The following is a 27763-nucleotide window of genomic DNA, read 5'->3' on the forward strand; positions in this document are numbered from 1 at the left end:
CCTGGCCAAAAAGGAAGAAAATAACTACCCCTGCGCATGGACTCGAATTTCTCGATACTTCAATAATGAGGATATATGACGGTAAATTAGGACGGACGCAGATAATGACTTTATTTAGGTCGAAGTGTCGCTTGGCAGTCGGCCTCGGTGTATTTCTTAGCATTAGTCATTCCGCCCTTCATATTCACATCGAAACACCACCTCTCACCTCCCATTGAGAATTGTAGGATTCATTGTTTCTTGTCCGGTAATTACTTGGTATCTGATGAGACGCTGAGCAACAATCTGAAGTCCATTTTCTTTGTGTATTTCCGTCAGTCAGGCGCACAAGCCCCAAATATTTTGGCAAACCTTACCGAAAGGAAAATTATTAAGTATAGTTTTATAATCGTAGCTTTTTTTTTGTTTGACTGATTCGCGATTTATTGGGGGATCGATCAAAAGTGTGTTGAAACTCTCGTCATGTGAATGTCATGCCAAGTATGCCGACCAGGACAATGTCTTATTTTTTGACGCCGCAGAAATCCTGGGCTGCTTTCTAATTTCCTTTTTTCCTCGGTTGTGGCATACCTATTGTTATTATAATATGTATCCTTCTCGCTCATTTCTCCTCTCAGGACCAGGGAGCTCTTTTTTGCAATAAGCTTTCAATGTCCCACCTATCAGCTCAAGGATTTGAGAAGGTGGTTGAATTTCTCGCAGCCACTCTTACCACAAGCCAGTACCTGGTATTGGTCAATGTATGGTAGCCATACGATTGGTATTTATTTGTCGTAGGGCTATCGGATTGTCTGGCTTTTCCATTAATCAGAGGGTCTGCCCTTTTTATTTTTTGAAATGCAATATGCTGGTCAACAAATTAGGACTCCTTTTTCCGAGTCAAACGTTTTATCACTTTATATCTTTACGTCCATCGGTTGCATTTCATAATCGGAAATTGGAAAAAGTCTAATTATTTCCTCATTTGTGTCCTGTTCTGGCTCGGAAAAAGAAGCGACATATCTGTTGGTAACTTCTAGGCTTATTGAATTGCTAGACCTCGGCGAAGACTGGTATGATTGGGTTTACCTATGAAGGTAAGCCTAGACCAAGCAGTGGTTGTTCTGTTAATTGTTCTGGTTCTAGAATGAAATTCCTACTTCTAAGAGCACTAAGAGTTTCTCTGGTATTAAGAAAGGATGTCGAGGTTCAGCGTTACCTCTTTTAAGCAGGTCGAGGCATGAACATGACCCCAAAAAGGACCGCACCGTTAGGTCTCGAATTATTCAGTCGAAACAGTCGAATATCCCGGATTCATTTCTGTATCGCAGGATTTCCGTTAGTGGATGTGATGCTATCCGCTGCAGTTGAAGCACATCTGCACCAAAAATCTGGTATCTGATGCGTCCATAAGCGGGGCATAGAAAATGTTCCGAGCATTGCGCTTCCTCATTACAGGATGGACACGTATCATCCTGGATAATTCCTATTCTGAACATATGCCCAGCTAGTGAATTATGGCTAGTCAGAATGCCCACAATACTTCTGCAAGTTTTCCTGCTTTTCTACAGGATATTTTGCAGTTTGTTTGTTTGGTTCTGACAGGAAGAGTTTGGTCTGTCTAGCAGCATTAAGGCTTCGCCACCTGCCATTATGGGAAGCTTTTTCCCAGTTTTTGATAGCAGCATCAGCCAATGCTACCGAGACCCCAATTGCTGGCTCCGGTCCGGGCATCAGAGATTTCATTTCCTTCGACACCACAATGACCAGGTACCCAGAGGAAATACACCATATTGAATCTAGAAACAGAAGTCAATCGATTTCTACATTCCTGAATGATTTTTGAAGTGATCAAATTACTACCCAACGCCCTTAATGCAGCTTGGTTATCGCTACATATTGCGATGTGACTGCCCGTCGACCGCTTGTCAATTATCCAGGTTGCAGCCTTTAGGATCGCATACACTTAAGCCTGAAAGACCGTTGTGTATTTTCCCAAAGGAAAAGCCCACTTTTCGTTTTTATTCGAGAGGTAGACTTCTGCTCCAGAATCATTTTCTGTCCTTGAGCCATCGGTGTAGAAGACGTCAGTATATCCTGACACGACTGGCATTCTTCTGGTTCGTCCCAGTTTTCTCTCCGTTTCAAGATAACATCACATCTTCTACCAAACAGATGTATGGGGATCTGAGAATCGGAAGGTATTGCGAAAACTAGATTCAATTCTCCCAATGGCTCTTCCAATGCTCTGTGCCCCCCACGTCCATTGTTTTCTCAAAGATCTAATCAAATTAGTCTACGAGCTGCTCTCATTGCAGTGTTCTGAATATACAGATCCAAGGGCAGCAAATTGAGTAATGCATTCAGAGCTGCGCCGGATGTGGTGCTCATGGCACCGGTGATACCCAGACACACAGTTCTTTGCATTGTGGCTAGTTTACAGCGAAAACTCTTTCGTTTCACCTTAACCCACTACACCACGGATGTATAAGCGAACATCGGCCTAATGATAGCAATATATATCCACATTATTACCTGAAGCCTAAGTCCCCATGTCGAGGCAAAGGTCCGCCTACACAGCCCATAAGCTGTGAGAGCTCGTTTCATCTACTACTACATGTTTGTTCCAAAGAAGCTTCTTGTCTACAATAACTCCCAGATATTTCATTTCTTCGGAGTGTTGAAGGGTTGTACCCTTCATCTCTGCGTTAGCATAGCGTAGATCCATTTTATTAGAGTTTCGTCAACACCTCTCTGGTAGCATCAGAGAGCTTTTGGAAGGGCGCACAGTCAAAAGCCCCTGCAATGTCCACGAACACCCCCATCGCGTACTCATCTTTCAGAGTTGCATCCCCTATCTTTAAAATCAAAGAATGAAGAGCAGACTCACAGGACTTTCCACGTTGGTAAGCTTATTGGTTTTGATTTAGGGGGTGCGAATTTAGCGCCTTCTCACGAATGTGACCCTCAACCAGTCTCTCCAGACATTTCAGCGAGAACGATGTTAGGCTGATTTGTCTGAGGTTCTTTGGATTAGAATAGTCATCTTTCCCAGGCTTTGGTATGAAGACTACCTTCACCTTCCGCCAAGAGGAAGGCACGTAGCCCAGAGCAAGACATCCTCGAAAAATATTTCTTAGAAGTTTCTGTAAGTATTTCTGTACCCTCCTTTAGCATCGCTAGGTAGATGCTATCCATACCAGGTGCTTTGAAGTGTTCAAATGATAGTATAGCAGCTCTCCCTTTTTCACTGGTAACAACCGCTCTCGCGGTATCCTAATTCCCCTTGCAACACCTTGGCGTTGAAGTGTTTGTCGAAACCGCCAATTCTCTTCTTCCCACTTTTGAGACCTGTTTTCCCAGGTAGTGTACTTTCAAGAGAGTTTGTATAGACTAAACTCTGGAGTTCGTGAAACTACCATCCGGTTTTCTAACAGAGTCCAACTTGGCCGACTCATGCTTATTAAGGACTCTGCACAACCTGGAAGTCTCCCTGTCACCTTTCAGTTCCTCACAGAATGCTCAAAAAGAGTCTCGTTTCGAACGTTTTACGAGCCTCTTATATTCACGCTGTGAATTCCGGAAGTTTAGCCAGTCTTCATTTTTATTGAGTTGCTGACTAAAGATTACTATGCGTAATTTTGGCTAGCCTATTCCTAATTGAACTGAGACCTCTAGAAAACATTTAAGGTCAGTTCGGAAATGAAACTATCTTTAAAGTATATTTTCGATAGCATTGATTTAAAATAAATCGGCCCATCTGAATTCGATTGCGGAACATATTTCCTCTACCCACCTAGCTCCTTCGTTCACACAAACTTGACCCTAATTATCGCCGAGTAACCAAAAATAATAAAAAAAAACACAAATAAATAGCCGGTGACCATTTTTGACTTTCTATCGTTTCATCTAGTTGAAATGGGAAAAAAATTGTCTAGCTCAGGTGTATCACGATCTTCCAATTGAAACGGCTCAGTCAACATTTGAAAAGTGATAATACAAACCGGTCGTTGTCCACAGGTTTCATTCAACCCGTGTAAGTTTCGCTGTTCCAACGGGGGGAAAACTTGATCCATTACAGTATCTGGAGTGATAGTCGTGTGAAGATCATCGATCGTGGCAGCTTCACCTTCACGTATGCGCCAACATGTAAATGAAAACGTATCCACACATGAGTAGCAACAAACAACTTTGGTGGAAAGTTATTAAATCCATCGCACTATTCAAAATGCGCGTTCTACACCACTGAAACGAAATGCAAGTATCTTTTCGGAGAAAGAGTAAAAACCTATGACATGATTTTTCCGCGAGATGGTCACTATCAATTTTTCGGCTGTAAAGTGTGTTACCTTCATATTTCTCCCCTGGCGTGCTACCTGTCGTATTTCAAGCTGTCGATCATTGATCGTGCCAAAAACTTTCTCATGCACCTGTATTGGATGTATCTATGGCCGGATGGATGGATCTGAAGAGGTCTGAGTGTGTTTGCCTCCTGTATTGTCTGTTGATTGTTTCTAAAGTTTATGTTGTGACTGTGCTGAGCCCATGGGAGCAAGTAGTGAAGTGGAGATTAAGTGATTAAAATCTCATCTACTGATCTTGCACAAGGGAAACTTTCTTTCTATGTTGCTTCCGGAGGCTAGATGCTGTTCTTGTTCAGATACAAAACAATATCTGTACTGATTGTATGTAAATATGATGTAATTTCATTTTCAATTAAATGGAAGCTGAATATGAAAGTGAACTTAGAATTGGGGCAACGTGATAGTTGGGAGCGGTATGACTCAACGAAAGGCAATCCGCACGAGCCAAAATGGAATGGGTAACACCACTGGATGTGACATTTGGAACCGAAGTCCACTAAGCAATTTCTGTAAGACAATATTTGCTGGCGACGCTAGAAAAAGTCCAATTTTCGGGAAAACTTCCGCTAAACTTAGCTAGTTCCTCCGTCGCCCTTTTATATTCGTTTTCCCACTTTAAAACTTCCGACCTCAGTCCCTGATTTGAACCTAAGTTGGGAGCCATCTGTAAGACTCAGTACTACAAATATCATCACATTGCTTCTTCCTGATTGTTTGGTATAAAATTATCCTAACTTTGGGAGGAGCGAGATCAGGGACATTTCTGGGCTCTTCAGCTATTATCACCCACTTCAGTCTACAGCGATTCTGTTACCAATTTCGGTTATTAAGCCTATAAGTCACTCATTATACATCAGGAAGTGGTGGTAAAAGTTACAAATAGGCAAACTCTTGCTGAACCAAGAAATTTTGATAACGAACCGAAAAGGTCATCGTAGGTAATTGTCAGGACTGAATTTTTTGGACGATCGGAGTCTGCACTATGCTTAGTCTCTAAAGTACTCGGTGCTTTGCTCATGCGGATTTGTTGGTGGCGAACTCCAGGTGTATATCCTCTCTGCGGATCTTTCCTAATGTTTCATTATTTTGATACATCATGTACATCAAAATGCTGAACATCTGTCATGTGGTTAGATTGGCCAGAGCTTCAAAGCGTCCAAAATCATTCTGGAAAGCAAAATTCAGAGAACCCAATTGACGGAGCAAACACATAAAGCAATGGAGTCCTCCCAGTTGACTCAAACAGTAAATCAGCTTTAAGAGTGTTAAATTAAAAAACCTGGACATGTTATCGAAACAGCTGGGAGCGTCGTCTCTTGGAGAGCAAAGTTCAATTTATGCCCTAACGCCATCGTAATTGAAGGTTTGATTCGCATTGTGTATTAGATATGACAATATACGAGTGTTTCATCACGGGGAAGATTCTAGTCTTGATCCCAGCTGAAGAAATATGGTTAGCTAGTGGCAGTGACAATTGGCCGTGTCAGCGTGAAAAAAATAGACAACTTAAAGAGAAGCAAACTAGGGATGCAAGATGTTGAAGTAAGGCCAAACACAGGGCAGAAGACTCAAAGGGTAAACACCATATGTTGTTTTCAATCCCTCCTTCAATCCAAGGAAGGGACAATGAAAGTAAGTGGCATTACACACGTAAAGGCGTAAAAGTGTCGGGACGAAACTGGCGTGACAACTTTCTTCCTTGGTCCTGAAGAAATAACTGATTCCTGGTAGTTAATTCCATATTCCTAGGATGAACACATTAATAGCTCCCTAATCGGAATGCTCGTGCCGTCGGAATTGAAAACTGAGTTTTTTTTCTATTTACACCAGAAATTATATTTATTACTTGTTGCCCATAATTAGGAAAAATCAATGCACTGGGTAATAAAAGCAAGAGTAAAGTAATATTCTCTCATTTCAAAACCAATAAGCGCCACTTTGGCACTTCACTTTCCTTTTAATCTTCTTATGCAACTCCTCTTCTTTGGCTGAGTGGACAGTGTGTATGCATATTTTTCCTTCAAGGCAACAGATACCTTCGTCAAAATACGGGCTACTTGCAACATGTTAACTAAATGTTAGCCTTCTCACTTTTTCGGGACTTCTGTCAAGCTATTGGTATTTAGAAGCGCAAGAGTCACCTATTTCCCTCCTTCTATCGATGCTTTCCTGAATCAACCTGATGTCATACTTGTCTTCGGTTTTACCGTTTCTACACTTGGACCTTTCCTTCCCAATACGAGGGTGATTATGTAATCGCCACCTTAGGTATAATATCAGAGGAAAGACAATTCAAACTGTAGTTGGCAGACAAGGAAGCACAATGTTCTATATGAAAGTTCCCCGCAGCTTGCATCCTTTTAAAGTGTACTGCTCCTTGTCCTTCAATATCTGTTCATTTCCAATTGGTTCTTGATCTCTAAGATAGTTCGCCAGATAGTCTACTTAACTCAAAGAGAACATCCTTCATTTGGGAAATATTGAGAATGATTTACTGTTCGCGTTGAGTCATCCAATCGTGTACGGTTGAAATTCTCGTGGTCATCCATGCTCTGCTCGTGTTTAGACCATTGCAGTTTTGATAGGTGCTCTAAAGTCATTGCAGGTGATTTCTGGGATAGATCGTACATCGTTGTATCGAATATACGCCTTCCCTTAGATATCTTAGGATTCTTTGTAAATTGAAATACATCTACTGCCATTTGTGAAGTATCTAAAAATGTCATATCCACGTCTTATATAACGCGTTTTATAATAGTTAAACAAAGAGAGTTTGGTGTTTTTGTCCACTTCTTCTGATTTTATTTTTGGTAGAAAATCATCCCTTCAATCAAATCCTGGTCTTGTTTCACCCCTTTTCGTGAGTTCATTTCTGTCATGACTTTGAACTACGCATTCGTTTGTGTGGACTTAAATATGATTCCTTCTCATTGTTGTAAATTTCTGACACTTCCTGCTTCCAACGACGTTAGGTTGGTTGTCCTTGCTCGGTGAACTTGTTTCGATGACACAAAGAGCAATGTTTCAGCATGAAATTCCTTAGAAGGACTGGGTTCTTCGAGCATCATGCATGCCTTTCTTATGAGCATAGGCAACTTTGTTAACAAACTACGCGGTAGTTCAACACATGATAAATTTCTCTATCGGACGAGTTCTCCTTCAAGGATTAATATATCTCTTCATACGAAATGATGACAGCACTGTTGTTGAAGAAGATAGACTTTGTAAACGGTAGACATCTCTCCGAAACATTGTAGGAGGTGCTAGAAAGCACTTTCCTCATAATTGTGAGCAATGAGGCAAATTTTTGTTCGCCGGAAGTTTCAACAAATATAACTTCAAAATTTGGAAGAAGGATTGGCCTCGTTTAATTCGGCAGTGTCTCTTACAATCAGGTTGGGTCAACCACAAGAAAATAGCGGGGGTCCGGGATTCGGTGAAAGAAACCATGCACCTAAGTAAAAGCCAACAAAAATGCTCGGTCACGCAAGCTTTTGTATTAAAGCACTGACTAATTGAGGATTAGTGAGGTAATTTTTATTCCCTTTGGTTGTCTACTAGGAAGGGTAGTATTGACAGCCCTATGGAGCCAAGCTCAATGCAAACTCTGATACTATTGCTTGATAATGAGGCTCATGGAAATAGGAAATTCTGGTTCCAAACATCGTCCTCGAACCGATGGCTGAAGATAGCATAGACACCTAAATATGATACCAGGATAGGTTTTATGAATACCTTTTTGTGCCATAAAAACCAACTCATGAGCAATAAGCCATTTTCATCTACCCTTGCTTAATGAAATTTTTGAGCGCCAAAGGAACAAAAGTTTTTCGCAAAAGGATACAGTTTCAACTGAATGAGGTAATAAATCGCATTCGCGGAAGCCGCATCTGCTAGGCATTTGCTAGGCAACTATTCCCGGGAGTCGTTCTTGGTTAACTTGCAGGTTCTTTTTGATTTATGAAAACCGATCACCGGTTAGTATTCTTATGTTTAGATAGATTATATCGTTGCAAAAATCCCTTAAGTCGTAGATGTTACTTGCTGAAAATTATTTTCCTATATTTTTATAATGTTTTGTCATTAGGAGCATGACGGTCGCTGTCATTCGTCTCAGTGAGACCACTGCGGCTGTCACTGTTACTTGAGTTCTCCCCTCATTCCCGAAACTTTTTTATTCGTTTAGAGTCTTTCAAGACACACTTGAAAATTCGCCGAATTATTTTGCTCTCTCATTCTCTCCCATAACCAGAGCAATTTTTGTAGTCGTCGAGGTCGGCTATCCTGAAATTGTCAGTGTGCGCCTCTACTTGGAGAGATTTCAATAATTTCATTCCTTTTGTATCGTGCGTCTTTCCTGATTATGACGAGATCGAAGTAATGTGGCGAGATCAGTTCTCTTTTTCACATTTGTTTCGATTTCAAAGATCGGTGTTTGCTCACCTCAGATTCTAAATTGGGGATCTCTCTTCATCATCGTAAAATTATTTTTTTTCTTTTATTGCTAGCAAATCAAGGGAGGTCTTCGATTTTGTCGTCACGTCATTTGCCGTGATGATAACTCGCTGGCTAAGATTGGCCTTAACAACCAAGCCAATGGGAAACCATTCAAAGGTTGATCAAAGCAGCGGTGACTTGGTAAGGCACACTATGGGCATTTGAGAACTTGTTAACTCAACTCGGAGTAAGTTTACGAGGCATCTGGGAGAACCCCATTTAGACATGCCGATCTCGGTACCAAATAAGACAACGAGATTATTATTGGGCCATCTACGCTATAGTATACTAGTCGCTGTTGGATTTTCAATATTTTTCTGCCAATCTCTAAACATGCTAGCAAGGATGTAGCTGTATTTCCTCCCCCTATACGCCTCGACATTATAGGCCCTCTGCGAGACTTGCCCGACCACAAGCATTGCCTCACGATCATTGATCGGTTTACGCGGTGGTCTAAGGCAATACCTTTGAAGAACATAACAACACTGCTATGTGCTGAGGCCCTCTGGAGAGAGTGGATTCCGCCCTTTGTTTTTCCCGCCATATTCATCACAGAGTAACGAATGCAATTCGAGCCCAGTCTTTTCTTAGAGCTCGGAAATCTCCTTGGATTCAAACGCCAGCGGACAACCGCATACCATCCGCAACCCAATGGGATACTATAATGTTGTCATCGGACGCTTAAGGCAGTCATTATGGCTCGCGACGAGCCGTCTTGCCTTTCATTCTGCTTGGCCTCCGTACACTTGTTCGCGAAGAGTTTGTTGTAAGCCCTGCTGAGCTAGTGTACGGGGAGAACCATCAATTCGCTGGCGACCTGGTCCTCGACAGGACAGATGATCTTGAAGAGATAGGATTGTTGCGTCCACTACGAGAGGCCGTTCTCGGATTAAAGCCATATCGTTACATGCAGCCGGCGGTCCACACCCTTAAGGAGCATCAAGTTTGTACCCACGTTCTGGTGAGGACTAATGCCCTCTGGAAGCCGCTGCAGCCACCATACGAGGGCCCCTAAAAGGTCCTCGAGCGTGGGGAGCATTCGTTCAGTCCTGACTTTGGTGACACGCCCAAAAAGACCTCCTTGGACAAGTCGAAACATTTCTTCCAGAGAGCAAATGGCTTTGGAAGGAAGTAAGAGGGCTTGGTTCGTTTTGACGTCCGTCAGTCCACTGGAGGCGAGTAGCGTCGTCACGGGTTTCTCTCGTCGAAACTCCTAGGTTTCACCTGGGAACAGGATGCTCTGGCGGAACGATGCCGGGTGCCCGTAGGGAACGCGAGCGGTTGGAAAGAACGGGCCTACTTCATTGTGTCTTTTAATACTTTTTACTTCACACAAAGCATTCGTGTGAAGTAGACCATTCCTACTCATTGTGATATTTAAAAAACTTTAGAAGTTAGAAACAACTTTGTTAAATGTCACAATGTGCAGGCATGGTCTACTTCACAGGATTACTCTGTATAAAGTAGTCCCGTTCTTTCCAATCGCTCCGCCATACTTACTCTAATCCAAACACGTTGCAGTTCAAAGTCCCTTCAGTATCCTTACTAGATCTTGCTTATACCGCCCCTATTCCCTTCCCTTAAATGGTTCCCTGGGCCATGAGTCGTCAGTGACTTATCAACACATGTAACTCATTCCTTGTTACTACAGGCTGCCGATTTGGATTTATTTGCTGCTATATCAACAACTGTTGCCTGTTTTTATTTTGTATTGGTTGCACGCACAGGGCTCTAGGACAACGGATTGGAGGATTGATCTTACATTTGGATTCGAGGCAGAATTGGACTTTCTTTTAGACCCCTTTCAGCTCCAGTTATTTGCCTTTGATATTAGGATTTATTGCTAGCTGTGGTTGACTCCCCAGGGAAAGCTCTTTTTATTGAGAGTGGAGTTACACTTTCTTGCAATCAGCTGCCAGCAACCTAAGACAACAGAGGGATTAGATGGATCCAGCATCCGCTGATATAAATCTCACTTGTCATGGGCGAGTACTTCCACTTTAGAGCAGAGCGTTGATGAAGTAACGGTGGGCTTCTAGCTAGGAATTTACTGAAGACCTGTATTGGTTTTCGGGCAGAAATTATCCCTAACGAACCAGGTCTGCAGGGATTTGTTTCCCGTTCCTCACTATCTCCTCCATTTCCTGTCACTTTCTAATAAACTGCATCACAGCCTAATCAACACTTCTATCATTAAAATTCTCGAAATTTGTCCTGATAATCGGTCTTGCTTCCACAATTCTCAACGTTGATTTTCCTTTCTAATTCGCCACAGTAAAGTGGTGAATATTATTCTATGTTAAGATTGTAGTCCCTGTTTGTATTAGGTGCATTGTCGCTAGTCGTTTTAAATATTGCTTGAAACTGTGTACTTGTTCCTCCACGGCAATCTTTTTTGAAAGATTGTCCTGTTAGTATCAAGCCTTTCAGCGCTGAGTTATCATTTTTTCCTATAAGCGAAGCTGCAGAGAAGAGAGGAAACTCCCAGGCATTTCCTTTGTGATTGCCTAGCTCTAGCTAGGCCGAGGCTGCGGACACTAGGTAAACCATTCTTTGAGGATTTGAGGCAGATTTCTAGCTGCAGGGTGGGATAGCTGCTTTTCTTCATGAATCCCACGGGCTGGCTCCTTGCTCTCGCTGTCATGGTCTTAGGAGTTTGTGGCATCAAAATAACGCATCCCAGAGCTACTTGGACTCTTCGGAGCGGCCAAAGATGTCTACTTACCATGGGGGAACATTTTCGTTCTTTTTCTACATCATGAGATGGACTTTTTGAAGATCATAAAAACAAGCCATGAAGGAAGCATTTCTGCATGGTCGAACTATTTCAAACGCTCCTTGACGTAATAGCGAAATACATTTAACTGGTTTGACAAATTCTAACATCGACGTGTTGTGGTTTCACATCGAGTCCTCTTTCTTCTCGTACATTTCCTTGTGGTCTTGTGCCTCGAGCTTCACTATTCAGCATGCAGTTCACGATTCTTGCGGTCTCTAAAGATTTCATACAACTCCGCGTTACACCTGATTCTCGAGTCTGATCACCCCCGTATCGAATCAAATTTGCCTGGTAGAACTCGGCACTCAAAGTTGCTAACGACATTTTTGAATGTTTTTGTTATGTTTTAAGTCGCATCACCGAAATTTATTTGATGGACTTATTCCCTTCTGAGTTCCGTCGTCTTCCCTGTGGTTCTTTCTCAGGGGCGCTGTAAAATATCAGTCAAATTGACTGACGAACACAGTAATACTTTGCTTTGCTTTTGTCGGTAGCTCATTACATTTTGTCTTTCTACGCTCGAGTTGGTCACAACAATAAATAGTGTTTGTATGCATCATTTTTTTCTCACTTACAGCCTCAGTCTCCTCAGCGAATGTCTTTTCTGCGTTTTTCATATGTGCCCACAACTGTTCCGCTGATAGGTTTCCCTTTGCCAAGGGGATATTTTCGAAGTGTGTTGAAAGTTTTGACTCATAATTCAGCGCTATCGAGGTGTTCCTTAAGTTGTCCACTTATATCTTTCGCGTCCTGGTTTTCTTATAATTGAAACGCTTGCTATTGCTATGTGTTATCAGATAGTGGTGTGAATCGCAGTTTACCTCAGGAAAGGTTGTGACATCCAATGTATTGCTAACAGCTCCTTTGTCAACCAGGACGTGATCTATTCGGTTGAACGTATAGCATTCCGGTTGGACCCATGTCCCGTTGAAAATGTCTCGATGTGGAAAGCATGCTGAGCGTTCAACAAAATCACTGCTGTTAGCGGAGTCCACCAACCGTTGATCATTGCCATTTATTTCCTGGAGACTGTTCCCACATCTTTTGCTTCTGTGCCTATTCTCGGGTCCAACCTTCATTTTCAAATCCCCTAGTACCAACTTTACGCCGCTTGAAGGCAATGCCCGTTTTAGGGTGCTGCCAAATTCGCCCTTGAGGGTTTCATTCTTGCCCTCAGCGGGTGCATAATATTGAAGAATTTTAGCTTTAGACGAATCGCACAGAGTCTCTCATAATTGTCTCAGAATTGTCGATAATGAGCATCATCCCAAACTTTCTGTTTCCTGGGTCTTTTCTACTTGTGAGGATAATGTTCGGTCACATATCATTAATCATCTATCCAAGCCATCTCGTTTCTTAGATCACCAGGATGTTGATGCTATATCTCGAAACTTCCTACAGAAGTTCTCCTCGGGCCCCTGTTCTGGTCCAGGTCGTTGTCATTGCCCTGATTATATCCAAGGCCGTGCTTCTGGTTTTGAAAATCTACCATTTTGAAAAATAAGAAACAAAACCATTTTTGACTTCTAGTTTAATAGTACTTAACTAACACGTACTATTTTCATTTTCTATTTTCAGGTAAGCGTCATTCATCATAACCGGTCTGTCAAGTAATTTTTTCAGGAGTTACTTCTGCATTTAAGATGAGTAACTTCTGTATCTATTATGAGAGAGTTGGTAAGGAGGTCGTAAGAATCACCCTAACGATTCTGAGGGAGGTATATCTGAGGGACAGGCCCTGACTGAACCCACACTGTTTGTGATAAAGAACCAATTCAGCGGTATCCGCAATTAAACTTCAGAGGAAGAGTATGTAAAGTAACATTCTAAGGTTAGGGGGTAGCCTATTTTAGGAGATAAGTGTCAGATGTGATACCAAATTAAAAGCTTCACTTTGTTAAGGCATTATATGTGCGTTTACGTAATAATAATTGAAAGTATATATCTTCGACATAATGGTTACTGAGCCAACTATGAATGGGAATACCTGAATCAAGCTGACGAAACCTGCTTCCCTCAGTAGCCAACAAATTATGACATTCTTTATTACCGCCATAAATCGAATCGAAACTACGATAACTTCAGTCTGCAACTGATAGCACCAGCTAATGGTAGTTTTATCATCTTCTCTGTTACATGTCTAGCCAATTGTGATCCCGGTAAGTATAGCCACGGAATCATCTACTCCAAGGATCGCCTTACAAATGTTTTCGCTATCAACCAGTAGAGTGTACACAGTAGCGACCATATATCATTGCATAGACACTCAGCATTGCATAATGCAATCACCACGTGTAGGTGGCTAGTGTTGCTTCACGCTCCTATCATCAGACCTGTCAACACTTGGTTTTAATCAATTTATCATCACCGCCATCAATAGCGCAAGTAGCAAAAGAGAGTGCAGTAATTGATTTTGTTGCGCCATCGAATATAAATGATATTTTCCAGTCATGTCCAACTGTCTCAATTAGGAGTTTTTGTAGTTGTCAGTCCGCAGTTTTTTCCCCGAATGGTTGGGGTTTTCAGGCTGCTGGAAATACGCAACTGATACCGCGAACCGCGTAACTTTTACGTGGTTGTAAATTGAGTTTTTTAGGAGCTATAAACTTTAGTGCAGTAACATGAACTGGTCTAGATACTTTCCAGTTATCTTTTCATGTTTTTTTTCGGTTCAAAAAATTATATCGTCTGAGAAACGTGTGCACGCACTTTACCTGTATCTGATAGTAACATACACTAATGAGGGCATTATTATTAACAATGTACTCGTAATTACAAAGCGCCCAGACAGGTCTAAAACACCCGCTGATAGTAAAACGATATCAAGTTAACAAAGAGCATTTTTGTTGATTTTCAGTGTTTTTTTCATTTCGACTATTATTTACACTCGGAACGATTGAAAAGATACAGATACACATGATGTATCTTTTGTCTTACGATCCGAAGGAAAAGTAGAGTAAGCTAAAGTTTGTCACAGCCAAAGGTATCAGCAATTGAGGTTGTTGGTTTCTACTATGTCTACTATTTGCCTGTTATCTCCGAGACTTTGTCATGTTGGTCCTGTTGGCTTTTATTCAAATACACACAATTGGGGTTAAGATCACTAAAACGCTTACGCATGGCAGATTGCTTTGTGTGACTTTCTAGGGCGAGAAAGATGTGGTGGAAGCGTCATTATAAGTGTAAATTTATGAATTCTGATATGGAAAGTAGGAAAATTGTGAACGAGATTAGGAGATGAGTAACCAAATGGGAGATGAGATGAGATAAATATTGAATTAGCATATCTTGACGAAGTTACGCTTTTAGTACTGTAAATATGATGATTGAGATGAAACACTTACTAGGGCTAGTTTTACACAGTTCAAAACTTCTCTGACTTTTTCGTGATATTCTCTAAGATCATACGAGGACATACATATAGATACCTTTCTTCTTTATCAAAAGCAGATTTTTTGATTTTGATTTTTGATGATTTTTTGCGCCCAAAAAAGTGATTCATGGAAGAACAAGTCCAAAACCGGAAGTACAACCCCTCGAATATCAAAAGTTCTGTATATTTTTGGTGCACACATCTGATGGGGTGCTATGCTCAAAAAGAGGGATCCGTGGATCAGAAAAAAATGGGATCAATTTGTTCCCCAATTGATCCGACAGACACCAAGTGAATGTAGACTTAGGATCTCTTAATTTTCGAACAAAATTTTAGCTATGGTCTAGCTTGGGCTTAAACTGTGGCACCTTTTATATTCAATATAATTCGCACTCACGTCGTGTTGTATAAATGGGGCGATCTCCAATGGCAGAGGTGAGGTCGCCTCTGCCGAGTAGCTTCTGCCCTAGACCGAACCACCAGTCATCCTCCACCTATACGGGTATATCGATTAACCTTATATTTGGTGGTAAGTGGGAACTGCGAATGCCCACGCATACGTTCTATCTTGATGATAGGGGGGGTCTTCTAACATGCAATAGGGAGTTGTAACATTTTTTTTCACCAAATGTAGCCATGTGAGGTATCAAATGAAAGGTCTCGATTAGTACTTCTCAAAGCTGGTCTCGGTTTCTGATATTGAAAGCACATAGGGGAAGAACGGAGGCTGAAAATTCGTCATTTCTTTCACGGAGTCATTCTTAGAACCTATCCAACCAAAAACTTTGAAAACAATTCCGAACCTGCCACTATACGGTTATGTGGTAATCGCAGTCTTACTAGCAAAGTTATAATTGGTCAAAGGTGATGGCGGATCCGACCAAATGGAGAGCAACTTGCTCCCACTCTTAAGAAGGGAGCGTATAACATCTGCGGGCCGCTTCGGTCACCCTGCTCCCAGGGCAGAGGTGTGGCAGCGTCTGAAGAGTTGGTCTGGTAAGAAACCGTAGCCCTCTTTTAATTTTGGAAACTTGGATGTTAAACCCAAAAAAAAGGAGTCTGTGGTCCATCAAGAGTGGGAGCAAGTTACTCTTGATTTGGTCCGTCCCGACATCAAATGGATGCGGACTTAGGGCTCACCAATTCCTTAAAAATATTGTCTAGCTCCAGTCAAGCTTTGGTCTGAACTTTCGGCGGATATATATAATTCACACCCTTGTCGTGTTTTGCGAATTATTAAAAGGAGCGTATAACATCTGCGGACCGCTTCGGTCACGCTGCTCCCAGGTTAGAGGTGAGGCAGCTTCTGAAGAGTTGCCTCTGCCCTGATAAGAAGCCGTAGCCGTCTTCGTCCTCCTTTTAATTTTGGTCAAAGTGTAAGACTTGGAACGTCAGTAGCACTCGAAAGTGAATATTCTGACATAATACGAGGGTGGTCCGATAATTATTTAGCCTTACCGCGCTTTGGCGCCACTATCAAAAGAGATATTTACTATCGTGTAGTACATTCTCGTAGGCGCCCAGTGTCAAAATTCCAGCCAAATCGGACTCGTAGTTTTGTTTTGACCGCGTATAGAAGCCTACGGATTTTAATTCGATTCATGTTTTTGGAAGGGAAATCGCGTAGAGAAATCAAAGAGCGTTTGGATTCTGTGTACGGTGACTCTGCTCCTGCGATGGCGACCGTAAAAAATTAGTTTAACGAGTTGCAATGGGGTCCTTCGTTGGTTTTTGATGAACCACGCCCAGGGGTCCCGAAAACGACTATCACAGAGGGTAATGTGACAAAAATCCAGGATCTCGTATGGACAGACCGCCGATTGAAGGTGCGCGAGGCAGCTGAGACTGTAAACATCTAAAAAGACCGCATGGATCATATCCTGCATGACATTTTGTGCATGAGAAATCTGTCGGCGCGACAACAAGTGAAACCGTGAAACCACTTCAGAGCAGCGTTTGACGTTGTTCAAGCGCAATCCGAAGGAGTTTCTGCATCATTTCATGACCGTTGATGGGTCCACTGGTACACCAGAGGCCAAGGATCAGTGGAAACAGTGGACTTCACCGCAAATATGTTCCAAAGAAGGCGAAGACTGCCCTATCGACCGAAAAGGTGATGGCGTTTTAGAGGATTCACAAGGTGTGATCTGAATCGGCAACCTATGGAAGATGAAAAGGGTCACAGAGCTCTACTATGTCGAATTATTGGGCCGATTCGACGCCAAATTGCAGAAAAAAGCCCCATTTGGCGAAAAAAAGGTGCTCTTCCACCATGAGAACGCACTTGCTCACATTTCCACGGCAGCCACGTCCAAATTAGTCGCATTAGGCTATGCACTGCTACCCCATCTATCGTGTTTCCCAGATTTCGCCCCGTGCGATTTTTTTTTGTTTCCAGTAGTGCGTGAAGCCATAAATTCGAGACCCGAGTGCCGCGATTGAGAGTAAAGGTCCACAACGGATCACATCCTCCATCAATGATTCCTTTGCCTTAGAACTTTAGTACGTGCTGCCCTTAGGGTTTCCACCTTGCTCGGAGCCCTCAGTTCATCAAAATGGAGGATACCCTTGTCTTGTAGCTGCGTCGCTGGATTGAGTCTGGCACTTCCATTGGTCCTAAAAATGATTCGACTATAGTCGAGAGTTTCTCACATCATCCTTTAATCTTCTTTTTTTTCTTCAGCCTTTATCCTGTTCACAAGCGGGGTCGGCTCGTCGTGATCGGTTACCGCTTACCATCGGCTTGGCAAATGAATTCCCGTTAGCGCAAATTACGTGACCATACCATGCAAGACACCTCTCTCGCAATTTTTCCACGGTCGGTGCACCTCCATCCTCATTTCAGATGTGGTCAGAACGTGTCACTCCACTAATTCATAGCAACATTGTCTCCATCATCGCAAGACGCCGTTCATGGTCTTTTACAGTCGGCCAACACTCAAAATCATAGAGGGAGATAGGACGGACGACATTGCGGTAAATTTTAGATTTGAGACATCACAAAGAACACCAGTTGTGGGACGCCATTTCATACAGGTTGCCTAATGCGTGAAGCAATTTCATAAGGCAGTTCTCCATTGGCTGACAGCATTGACCCGATATATTCAGATCGCTCACTTTTGGACAGGTCACTACCGCTGATAATGACAATGATTGCGCCTACCTTTTAATGTATCAATTAATTGCTATTTCGGTCTGCTTTTAGGTCCATTTTCAATGGCATTGAATATTGACACTAGTCTTGGTTAGCGAATTATCTTCCTGGTATCATGGTATCAAATTCGTTCTATTTAGTAGATATTCGTAAAATTAGTTATTATTAGGAGGTTTAGGAGGTTTTAATTTCCCATTTTGCTGTCCACCATCATGAGCTATTTGAACGTTAGGAGGTTCCCGAACTCCGCTTATTTTCGAAGGTAGCGGTGTTTTATAGAATCCATATAAGGATCTAAGGGGGTCATCTAGATTAAGAAAATTCAAGGTACTGGAAAGTTTGACCATTTCCAGGGTTTTTGGATTTTGGTCGTTCTGGAGTATCCACTAAAACGATCTGCACTGTTTCCTTCCGCTTTCACTAAAGCACTACCGCCAAACATTACTTTCCTAAGGGAACTTCATATTTTCTGTCCCACGTGGTTTCCTTGGTGTTTTGCTATAGACACACATGCGTCTTTTCGTTGTTACAGTTCATCCTGTACTAGATATTTTGTGGGTTTGTTCTGACCTCCAGAACATCTTCCGACTTCTTCCCCTCCGGGACAAATTCCGGACAGCTGAACCTAATACGTTTTGGGGCTTTAGGTACACTACCATTCCAAGAATACTGGTGGAATCGTTTCATCTAAATCGATTCAAACACCTCCTGATGCTACTAGGTTCCATGCAGAATTGTGCCAGCTGGCAGACCGTTTCGTTTTCGTTCTGTAAATCTTTTGCAAATCATCCTATCAATGTCTTTCCGACGAATCTTCAAATTCACCTTCCTGCGATTGTTTTCAAACGCTTGGCTTTTCTTCTTGACCAGTACCCCACGGAGCAAACAATTTGAGTAATTTGCGACTGAATTTGGGCCTACCGATATTTTCAAGAATGGGGTCGCTTTAGGAGACTTACGACGAACTTCATCCAACTTCACATGCAGAAAAAGGGAGCTTGGGAAAACCAACATATCTGTGAACTGTAGAAGTATAGAGAGTAATCATGCCAGGTGCGCAAGTTTTAACAACCATTTAGCAGCATGAAGGCATATATCGATATTGATATTGTCAGGTAACTGAGTATCATCTATAAGGTACTCTGCGCTTTTGTCATCAATAAGGGTGGAGGACTAGGAGATGCTCTATTGTGCACCCTTCTTCTTCATGGCCTTAGAAAATGTAATCACCAGGTGATCCACTCATCTACTCGCTAGTGCTGACAATATTCATATAACGATAGCAACGCCTGCCCCAAAATCGAAGACAACAATAGATATTGCCTCAGATGGAGCAGGGCGCCAGAAAGTTTTTAGGGATCTCGTATTAGTAGACCTCGGTGCAGAACTAGGATGCCTGGAGTACCTCACAAACGCGAGCCTAGACCAGACATCGATTGTTGTGCCGTTGTTTATGATGATAGGCTACGGAAATATCCATTCCCCTGTAGGAGGAGGACAGGCGCGAGAGAGATAATTTATTTATTTATTTAATTTAACGGACAACAAGCAGAGAAAACTCCAATTAATTATTGTCCTCAGGAGGAGGAGAAAGCAAAAAACTTATCCTACCTTTAAAACTATTTAACTATAGAAGTTCAAAGGACCAAGCTGTTCTGCGTTGTAATTTCGGCCAAGCCTAGGAATCGGGGAATGAAAGTAGACTTCGAGCTCTGCGAAGGGCATGTTGAAAATGTTTGCGCTACGTGTGTTATAAGACGCAGGACGGCAGGTGATGCCGTCAGCGGCGGAGCAGTCCATCAGACCCGAGGAAAATTAAAAAAATTTGCATAGATCCAGATAGGATCCACGCTGTCGTAGGAAGGGAACGTTCAGAAAGCGGAGGCGGAAGGGGTAGCCCACACGAGAGAAGTTTTTCTTAAAGAAGAGGAACGGGCGAATTTACGTTGCACATTTTCAAGTGCAAGACAGTCACAGTTACGGGAGGGACATCAGATCACGGATCAATACTCGAGGGTATTCTTCACTAAGGAATTGGAGAGAGCTTAGGAGGGTTGGATGGAGTCAAAATCAGAGGAGGAGCGAAGTATAAAATCTGACAATTTTGCTGCTCGATTGGTGATATCGAGGCAATGGGTGTTAAAGCGGAGCTTATTGTCGAAAGTGACTCTGAGGTCATGAGTGGAATTTAAGCAGGATAAGGAATGTCCGTTAAGGGAGTAGGAGACAGAAGGGGGTGAGGATTTTATGAAATAGCACATAGAGTGACACTTTCGGACGTTTTGGCGCTAAACCATTAATCGAACACCAACGAACCAGAGTGTTCAGGTTAGATTGGAGGGAAACACAGTCCATAGGTGACGATATAGCGGCAAACAGCTTAAGGTCGTCTGCATAGAGCAAACAGGGACAAGTAAGGAGAGAGGAAGGTCGTTAATAAAAAATAAAAGTAAGAAGGGGCCCAGAATAGATCCCTGTGGGGCGCCAGAGGAGGAGGAGAAGGAGCGGGAAGTACAGTCGTCAGAAGAGACGCGGCAGGATCGGTTGGAAAGGTAAGAGGCAAGCCATAAAACAAGTGGTATGGGAACGTTTAGAGACGAAAGTTTGGATTGAAGTCTCTTGTGATTTACAGTGTCGAAGGCTTTACCGAAGTCAGTGTAAATGGTATGCACTTCTTGCCGTGAATTTAGACATTTGGCGACAAAGTTGGTAAAGTCAAGCAGGTTGGAGGCAGCAATTGGTTAGTTGCTGACATATCTTTCCAGGATTTTGGGACAGGAGGAGAAGCGGGAAGTGGGACGGTAATTCTTGGCAAGCGTGCGATCGCCACTTTTGTGTATGGGGATTATGAGAGCCTCTTTCCACAAGCCGGGAAAATGATTCTCGCCTCGAGTTTTGTTCAAAATAAAAGATAGGGGAAGGGAGATGGACTTACCAGTTTTGAACAAAAAGAGGTTTAGAAGACCATCGTAGTCAGGTCCGACATTGGCATCAAGTTTGCCAATGAGCTACTCGACAAGGATAGGGGTAAGAAGGGGAATGGTAGGCGATGCGGGGCAGGCTACATCCACTATCGGGAGGGATTCGGAGGAAGGAGGGGGAACATAGACTTACGAAAAGTAGCGGCAAATCACATGGGAGAGTTAGCTGAGAAGCCAGGGGAGAGGAGTTGTGAATGTGGGACCAGAAAAGTTTCAGGCTACCGCGCTTTAGTGAGTCTTCCACACTGGTCAAATATTCGTTTCTGGACTTAAGTGTTAAGGATTTGACCGATGAACGTAGAAATTTGAAAAAAATAAGTCAGAATCGTTTCTAGAAGACAGGAACTTCTTCCTCGTAGTCTCTTTTTGACGTAGTTTTTTGTGAACTTCAAAGGTGAACCCGACGGGGTAAGAGCGTAAGCACTTAGGAGAAGAGCCAATCCAGTGAATATCGTGCAAAAGATGAAGTCACGCCAAAAAGATCGCATCAAACTCGATCAAAAGTCATGCTGACAGTTTCCTTCGATTGTTGGTGGTGTTTCTTCCATCCGGCCAAACCGCGATTTGAGTGCGTGATGCAACTTTCAAAAATAGACCTGAATTGTTGACAGACAATTCTCACACGCACTCGTCCTTTACGACTTTTTCGCTGAAAATTGGATACATATCGTTCCAGAACCACCGTATTTACCTGATTTGAGTCCCTGTGACTTCTGCCTACTCCTGAAATTCAAAAGACCACTGCGCTGAAATCGTTTTGAGACGGTTGAAGAGATACAACGTGAATAGCTACGCACTCCGAAAACCATCCTGGAAAGCAGCTTTAATTCTTCTTTCGAGGATTTGGCTTAAGTGTATTCTGTCCAGAGGGCATCACCTTGAAGGTGGCAAAATAAATTTGGAGGAATAAATAAATGCATTTTGAAATAAATACAAACTGGTCTTAATTTTTACGACGCAGTGGTATTCCCAGTATTCGGTGGTAGGGCCGAGTCCGTAGCCTTTTTGGGACCTTTCAAGGGGCGAACGTAATTCTCTCTGTTGGGGACGCTCTCTCCTCAATTGATGCGGCCTGACATCAACTCCTTACGAATTCAAGACTTCCTCCTTCTCTTCAAAGGAATGGCCCTGATTGAGTCAACTTTCAGTTGGACTAAAAGGAGTATAGGACCACCGACAACTCTGCTGGCAGATGTGAGGGTAACTAACTGGCGATCCTCATATTTTCTATATAATCTAAGCCTTTTCAACTGATTTGGTGGTAAGAAGTTGCTCTCTTTAATTAGACAAAATTGATGGTCAAGAAGTCACAAATAATTCTCGTTGATCGGATAAGTTAGATCTGAAAAGAAGAATTTATGGCTGCCGTTCTCATCTCTAGATAGAAGCGATACCTACACGTAGTCAGCCATGAGTGCCTGCTCTGCAATTTTTCCTTACATCCCCCGCGCAAACATCAATCAAACCATAAGACCACCACTTGATTCCCCCAAAAAAAAGTCAGATATGAAGAATAATATTCATCACACCATTCACGATAAATCATATCCAGTGTCATTCCGGTCATTCGTACATACCATCCAAAAAAAGTATCTTCCAGCAACCAACCACAAACCCCCTCAGAGCCCACAGTCACAAAAAAAATCGCAATTTAGTGGTTATTACTGTCAATTTAAATCCGACTGTAACTCCCAACAGTATTAAAAAATGTGGATGGAAGGCGAAAAAAAGCGTTGAAATTGAAGGTCGACCAGGTCACCATGTCGTCGTCTAAATGACTGACTGCTCACGTGTTAATAACAATAACATAACAATAACCATATTTTACAACAATGCATACAAGTGGGACATTAGAACTCACTTAGCGTGATACTGATAAATGTAGTGTGTGCTTGGATAGTATCTTAGATATTTTAAGATGGTTTTGCGGGCCATTTAGATAGTGTTGTTATTTGGGCGGTTCCAGGGGTTAAAAATGGGTGTGTCAGTGTGTTCGGTATTTTCACATCTATTCTAGTTTCAAGGCTGTACTGGAAAAAATCTAAAACCGTCCTCAAAACTTAACTTAGTGAGAATGTCTTTTGAGGTCCAGTAGCTCCCTTGGTCAAGCCATTTGAATTTTTTAGAGCTGCGTTTATGTAGGTATGATTTCATGAATAAGCTAAAGCAGTGCGTAACGATCTGTAAATTCATTTAATCCATCTTTGAGAGGAGAAGAGTCTTAAAATGTTTTAAGCAACGACAATTTTTTTAGAGTCCCCTGTATTAAAGTGGGGTTTCTCCTCTCCTGCACTATGGTTCATTATACTTTCCACGCGTTGTTCGTTGTTCTTGCCACAGTGTTCCCTTGTTTCCATCCTTTTCCATCCTTTCCTTCTTGGGTGTCAAGAGCGCTTTGACTCTAATCCATTGAGGCCACTTCTTCCAGTTGTAAAGTCTCAATAAAGATCTGCTGACCGGGCAAACTAAGTATCCTTATTTAACGAAGGTTTCATTCAGGGTGGGCTTCACCAGTTTTGTCCTGTTTCCAGGATCATCGGGAGGAAATAACATAGTTAATCTAATTTTCTTATTTTTTTGTGTATCGGATCACAGATGGAACTGCGGGACCCTCTTTCTCACAGCCACCCTCTCATCGGGACTGTCTATTTGTTTTTATTCGATGACCGTTTTGAAGACTCCTTTTCCTTTAGATGGGCCAATCATTTTCTACTGCTCATGGAATTGTCAAACTTCAAAAATGTTGTCCCCCATCTTTTCCCTGAACACACTGTACACTACTCGCAAAAATACTAAAGTCTTAATAATTACGCGGTTAGATAGCATGAATTACAGATCCGGAATATTCTTTTTACTTTCCGCGGAAAGCTCATTGTTTTGTGTTGGGTTCTTTGGTTCTTTGAAGTTCTGACCGAAAGTAGAATGTGTGATCAGCAACAATGGCTGGTAAACAATGGAAATATGAAAAATACAAAAATATTACTGGCGGAATTCATCAGTACAAAGGCTCAAAAATGAATATTTGGGTATCATCCATTTGGCCACTTACAAATGTTGCTAATAAGCTTGATCATTGTCTTCGGAGGTGGAATGATATGGCCAGCAATAACGAGTGTATATAAATTAGTGGAGTGAGGTAGCTGTGAGTGGAATGAACAAAAAGGTGGCAACAGAGACACAATTAGACTGTTGTGATTAAGGAAGAGGTAGTGAGGTGTGGTAGATAAATTGCTGCTGGGTTTTTTGGCGGTTATTAATTTTTTTTTGGGTAAAAAATGTTGGGTCTCTGGAGAGGCGTCATTCGCTAGGAAGAGATGTCTTGACGGTTAGTCATCCGGAGAGCAATTAGGAAGCAAGTGACGTCAATGTTTATCATCCATTCTAGGCTCTCCATACCAACTTAATACCCTAGAACACATTGTGGTGATTAATAATTTTCAGAGCAGTCATTCCCGATTCTTGGAGGGATGGATTGCTTTTAGACTTTAACCTTCAGATGTAGTGGTTTGTAACGAACTTAGGGGAAATAGGAGGATCAGACGATCATTCTAAGTGGCCGAAAACGACTTGGAGACACGTTCTTTCATACCTCTGTGCTAGCCAGGCTCGGGAATGTGGATGGGTTCTTTGAGCGCTTTGATCCCTCACGTGTCATTAATACAAAACTAACGTGTCTACACCGATATGTGGGTCCGCACTGGTTTTAAAGATAGAACCCAAACAAAGAATTCCACGACGGCCTAACGAGGAAACTCAGAACGCGGGTTAAAACTAGAAAATAAAAAAAAACGGCTCGACCGCGCACGTGGAACCGTAAGTCTCCGGACCCGAGTGCCGCGATCGAGAGGGAAGATCCACGACGGATCACAATCCTGGTTTCTTCTGCCTTAGATCGTTATTGAGGCGCGGCCCTTGAGGTTCCCTCCCTTCCTTGATGTCATCAGGCCATTATTTAGAGCCTGTCCCTAAGGAAGGGAGGGAATCTCAGGGGCCGGAAATTTTGGGCCCCACGTTGGACGCCATTTGTAGCGCCCAAAGGACCCTATTACATTCCCGAGGCTGGCTATCGCAGAGGTGTGCAAGAACGTGTCAGCCGAGCACTTTGATGGAGCTTCAGTCTTTGCGGGCCGACCTTCATGGTCAATTTCGCCAACTGTTTAGGTTTCTGGAATAGCTCTTCCCTCTAGGTCGTTCTCGGCCAATTATTATGATCGGTTGATCATCTTATTTCCTTTAAGTTCATCACAGATGAGCAGCACTTTCTAACTCGCGATCCTATTGTTTTTAGTTAAATAGGCTTTTGATGTTCAGCAGCAAGTCTGTCTTATCTTTCATCTTCATGCTTGAAGGCTTTATTATTGTCAATCTACGCCACCTCTGATTCCTGTTACACTTTGAACATTTTAATATAAATTGACTCTTCCAGGACTTTGTATTTATACTATTAGTTTTTATACCCTGCTCACCAGGCCAAAAAATGTAAATAATCAGTTTCTATAATATCGGCGCCCAACGTGGGATTTTTTATGCTGGATTCATTAAGCTTTCCAAATAAAGTTTGAGTGTTCTACCGAATAATTTCTTGTACTATCACATTTTTGCGCTTAGCATAGTGTATGGCCTTAATCAAATAATTGCTACCTCTGGTTATCTTTAATAGATTTCGAAATCAGGCCATTTTCGTCCTACAAGAACTATTTACAGTGACAGCCTGCGTGAAGGTTTACCAGCACTATCATATTTTCACCTTCAAGTGCGCCTACGAGCTTACCTTTTCGAATTCTATAAGAATTAAATTGTCCTTGCCGAATATAAAGACCACATATTGTGGCTCTTCCTATTTTCAGAACCTGTCAAAATGCCAAAACCCCTTCGGTTTCCTAAGGCAATCCAATGAGCTTAATGATTCCAAACCAACTAACTGCCGAATTTCAGCTAAAATATTTCTCCTAGCAGTAGTTTCCAAAATTACATTTCAGCACTCCAAAGCTTTTAGTTTCTACAGGATTAACAATATTGTTCCTAAAAACAAAAGGGACATCTCTCTCCACCCTCCTCCCTCGTGAGACTACTTCATAAGGTAGGCCAAACCATTAAAAGCATAACTCTCCTTCAATATTTCCTTTTGAATTTCGGAACCATAACCCGTATTCCACTTACACTCTTCCTCAGTGCGCATCTCTCTTAGCTAAGTGATTCCCGACTTCCTTCGACTGTAGCATTTCAGCGACCGGTGTTTAAGGCCGAGTGCAGCTCTTCAGTTTCTCTTTTTCTCCCTGAGTAATGAAACAAGACATTTTCAGCGTCCTTTCGAGTATCCGCGCACGTTTTCCAAGAAAGACTGCTCTCACGTGCAATACAATGTAAAGGAATCCTTTAACCACTGTGCCAAATGAGATAGCTGAGGTGGCAATTTATCTCACCATGAGTGTGCATCATCTAAGGCTGGATCTCACTACAGTGCCTTTGTCTTGTAGCCCCTTAGTTTCAAGCGTTTTTTTTCAAACAATTCATTAGCAATTGGGACGGATTTATTCACTGACTACATCCTCCTCATGTTCCTCAGAAGTAACAGTCGACTTTTCCTATCCTAATCCAGTTTCACGTGATACATAAAGTTCCATGATAATCTCTTTTGCCGGGTCTGCTGTGGCTCGAATTACCCTTATTTGTCTCTCATTACAGCTCTCTAACAAAGAAACAAATTCTTATGATTTTCAGTAGATGTAATCGTGAGTTATTTATGCTCCCATTATGGGACCCCAAAGGAATGAGTTTTACCTTACAGTGGTTCACCGCACACCATTTTCTGACACCGCTACTCTCCCGCGTCGCTCCGGTGACACTGGATAAACCCCATGACTGCATTGGCAGCATTGATTACGAACCGTGTTTTGATAGGTCGCCTACAGTCTCCAGGATTAGGAGCTGCCTATCACTAATAATTTATTCGAGTAGCTTATCCACTGTACTTATTAAGCACATTGGCCTATATGGTTACGGTTCATTCAGTGATTCGCCTTTCTCAGAGGCAAGCCAAGTAACTGAATTTTCCTTTGCTACGAAAATACCTTTCCTCTCAGGTGGATATAGAATGCGTTGCTACAACTTTTGCTGGTTTGTTAGGGATTCGCCGGCCTACACGGGATAATTTGTCTGCAGTTGAAAACCTCCCTCATTACGCATACATCCTGTCCCAGAGCAACGCTGTCTTTTCGTTAAAGAAATACAGTACTCAATATTTTCCGTAACTACGTCGTGTAGCTAATTCGCGGCGGCCTTTGCCCTTTAAATTTGGCCAAACTATCCTATGGGTTCTATCCTAGGACCTATGTTGGTTTCATTGAATAATCGCTTTTTGTAGCTGCGATTATTCTCCTATATGCCTTTTCTCAGCATCACTCTTAAGGCTTCCTATGTGTCCTGCTTTTTTCTGTGAAGATTTGCTATCCTTTGACTGTGCTAGCGTCTCCTTCTCTTTGTTACGTATTCAGTTCTACAAATACACTCTTCCATCAAAGCCATCCTGCCATAGAAGTATCCCATACTTGGTTGGGCTTAGGTTTCAGTACTTCCTTAGAGTAAGATACCCTGAACATTTCCGAATCAACGGTTTTGGAGTTCTGTCATCTTTGT

At 42.3% G+C, this 27763-nt stretch overlaps 1 protein-coding gene across 4 annotated transcripts in view; it reads left to right on the forward strand.

Annotated features, from left to right (window-relative positions):
* LOC119650642 (protein outspread) overlaps positions 1–27763 on the forward strand; it is a 466010-nt gene that overhangs the window by 119234 nt on the left and 319013 nt on the right. For 3 of the 4 annotated variants that reach the window (XM_038053565.1, XM_038053567.1, XM_038053568.1), the window contains exon 2: positions 13764–13778. The exons of the other annotated variant lie outside the window; for it this stretch is intronic. In XM_038053565.1, coding sequence (XP_037909493.1) covers positions 13764–13778 — 15 coding nt within the window. The remainder of the gene's footprint in view (positions 1–13763; positions 13779–27763) is intronic. 4 annotated transcript variants of the gene reach the window in all.

This window comes from Hermetia illucens, chromosome 3 (assembly GCF_905115235.1).
Source record: "Hermetia illucens chromosome 3, iHerIll2.2.curated.20191125, whole genome shotgun sequence".
Taxonomy (NCBI): domain Eukaryota; kingdom Metazoa; phylum Arthropoda; class Insecta; order Diptera; family Stratiomyidae; genus Hermetia; species Hermetia illucens.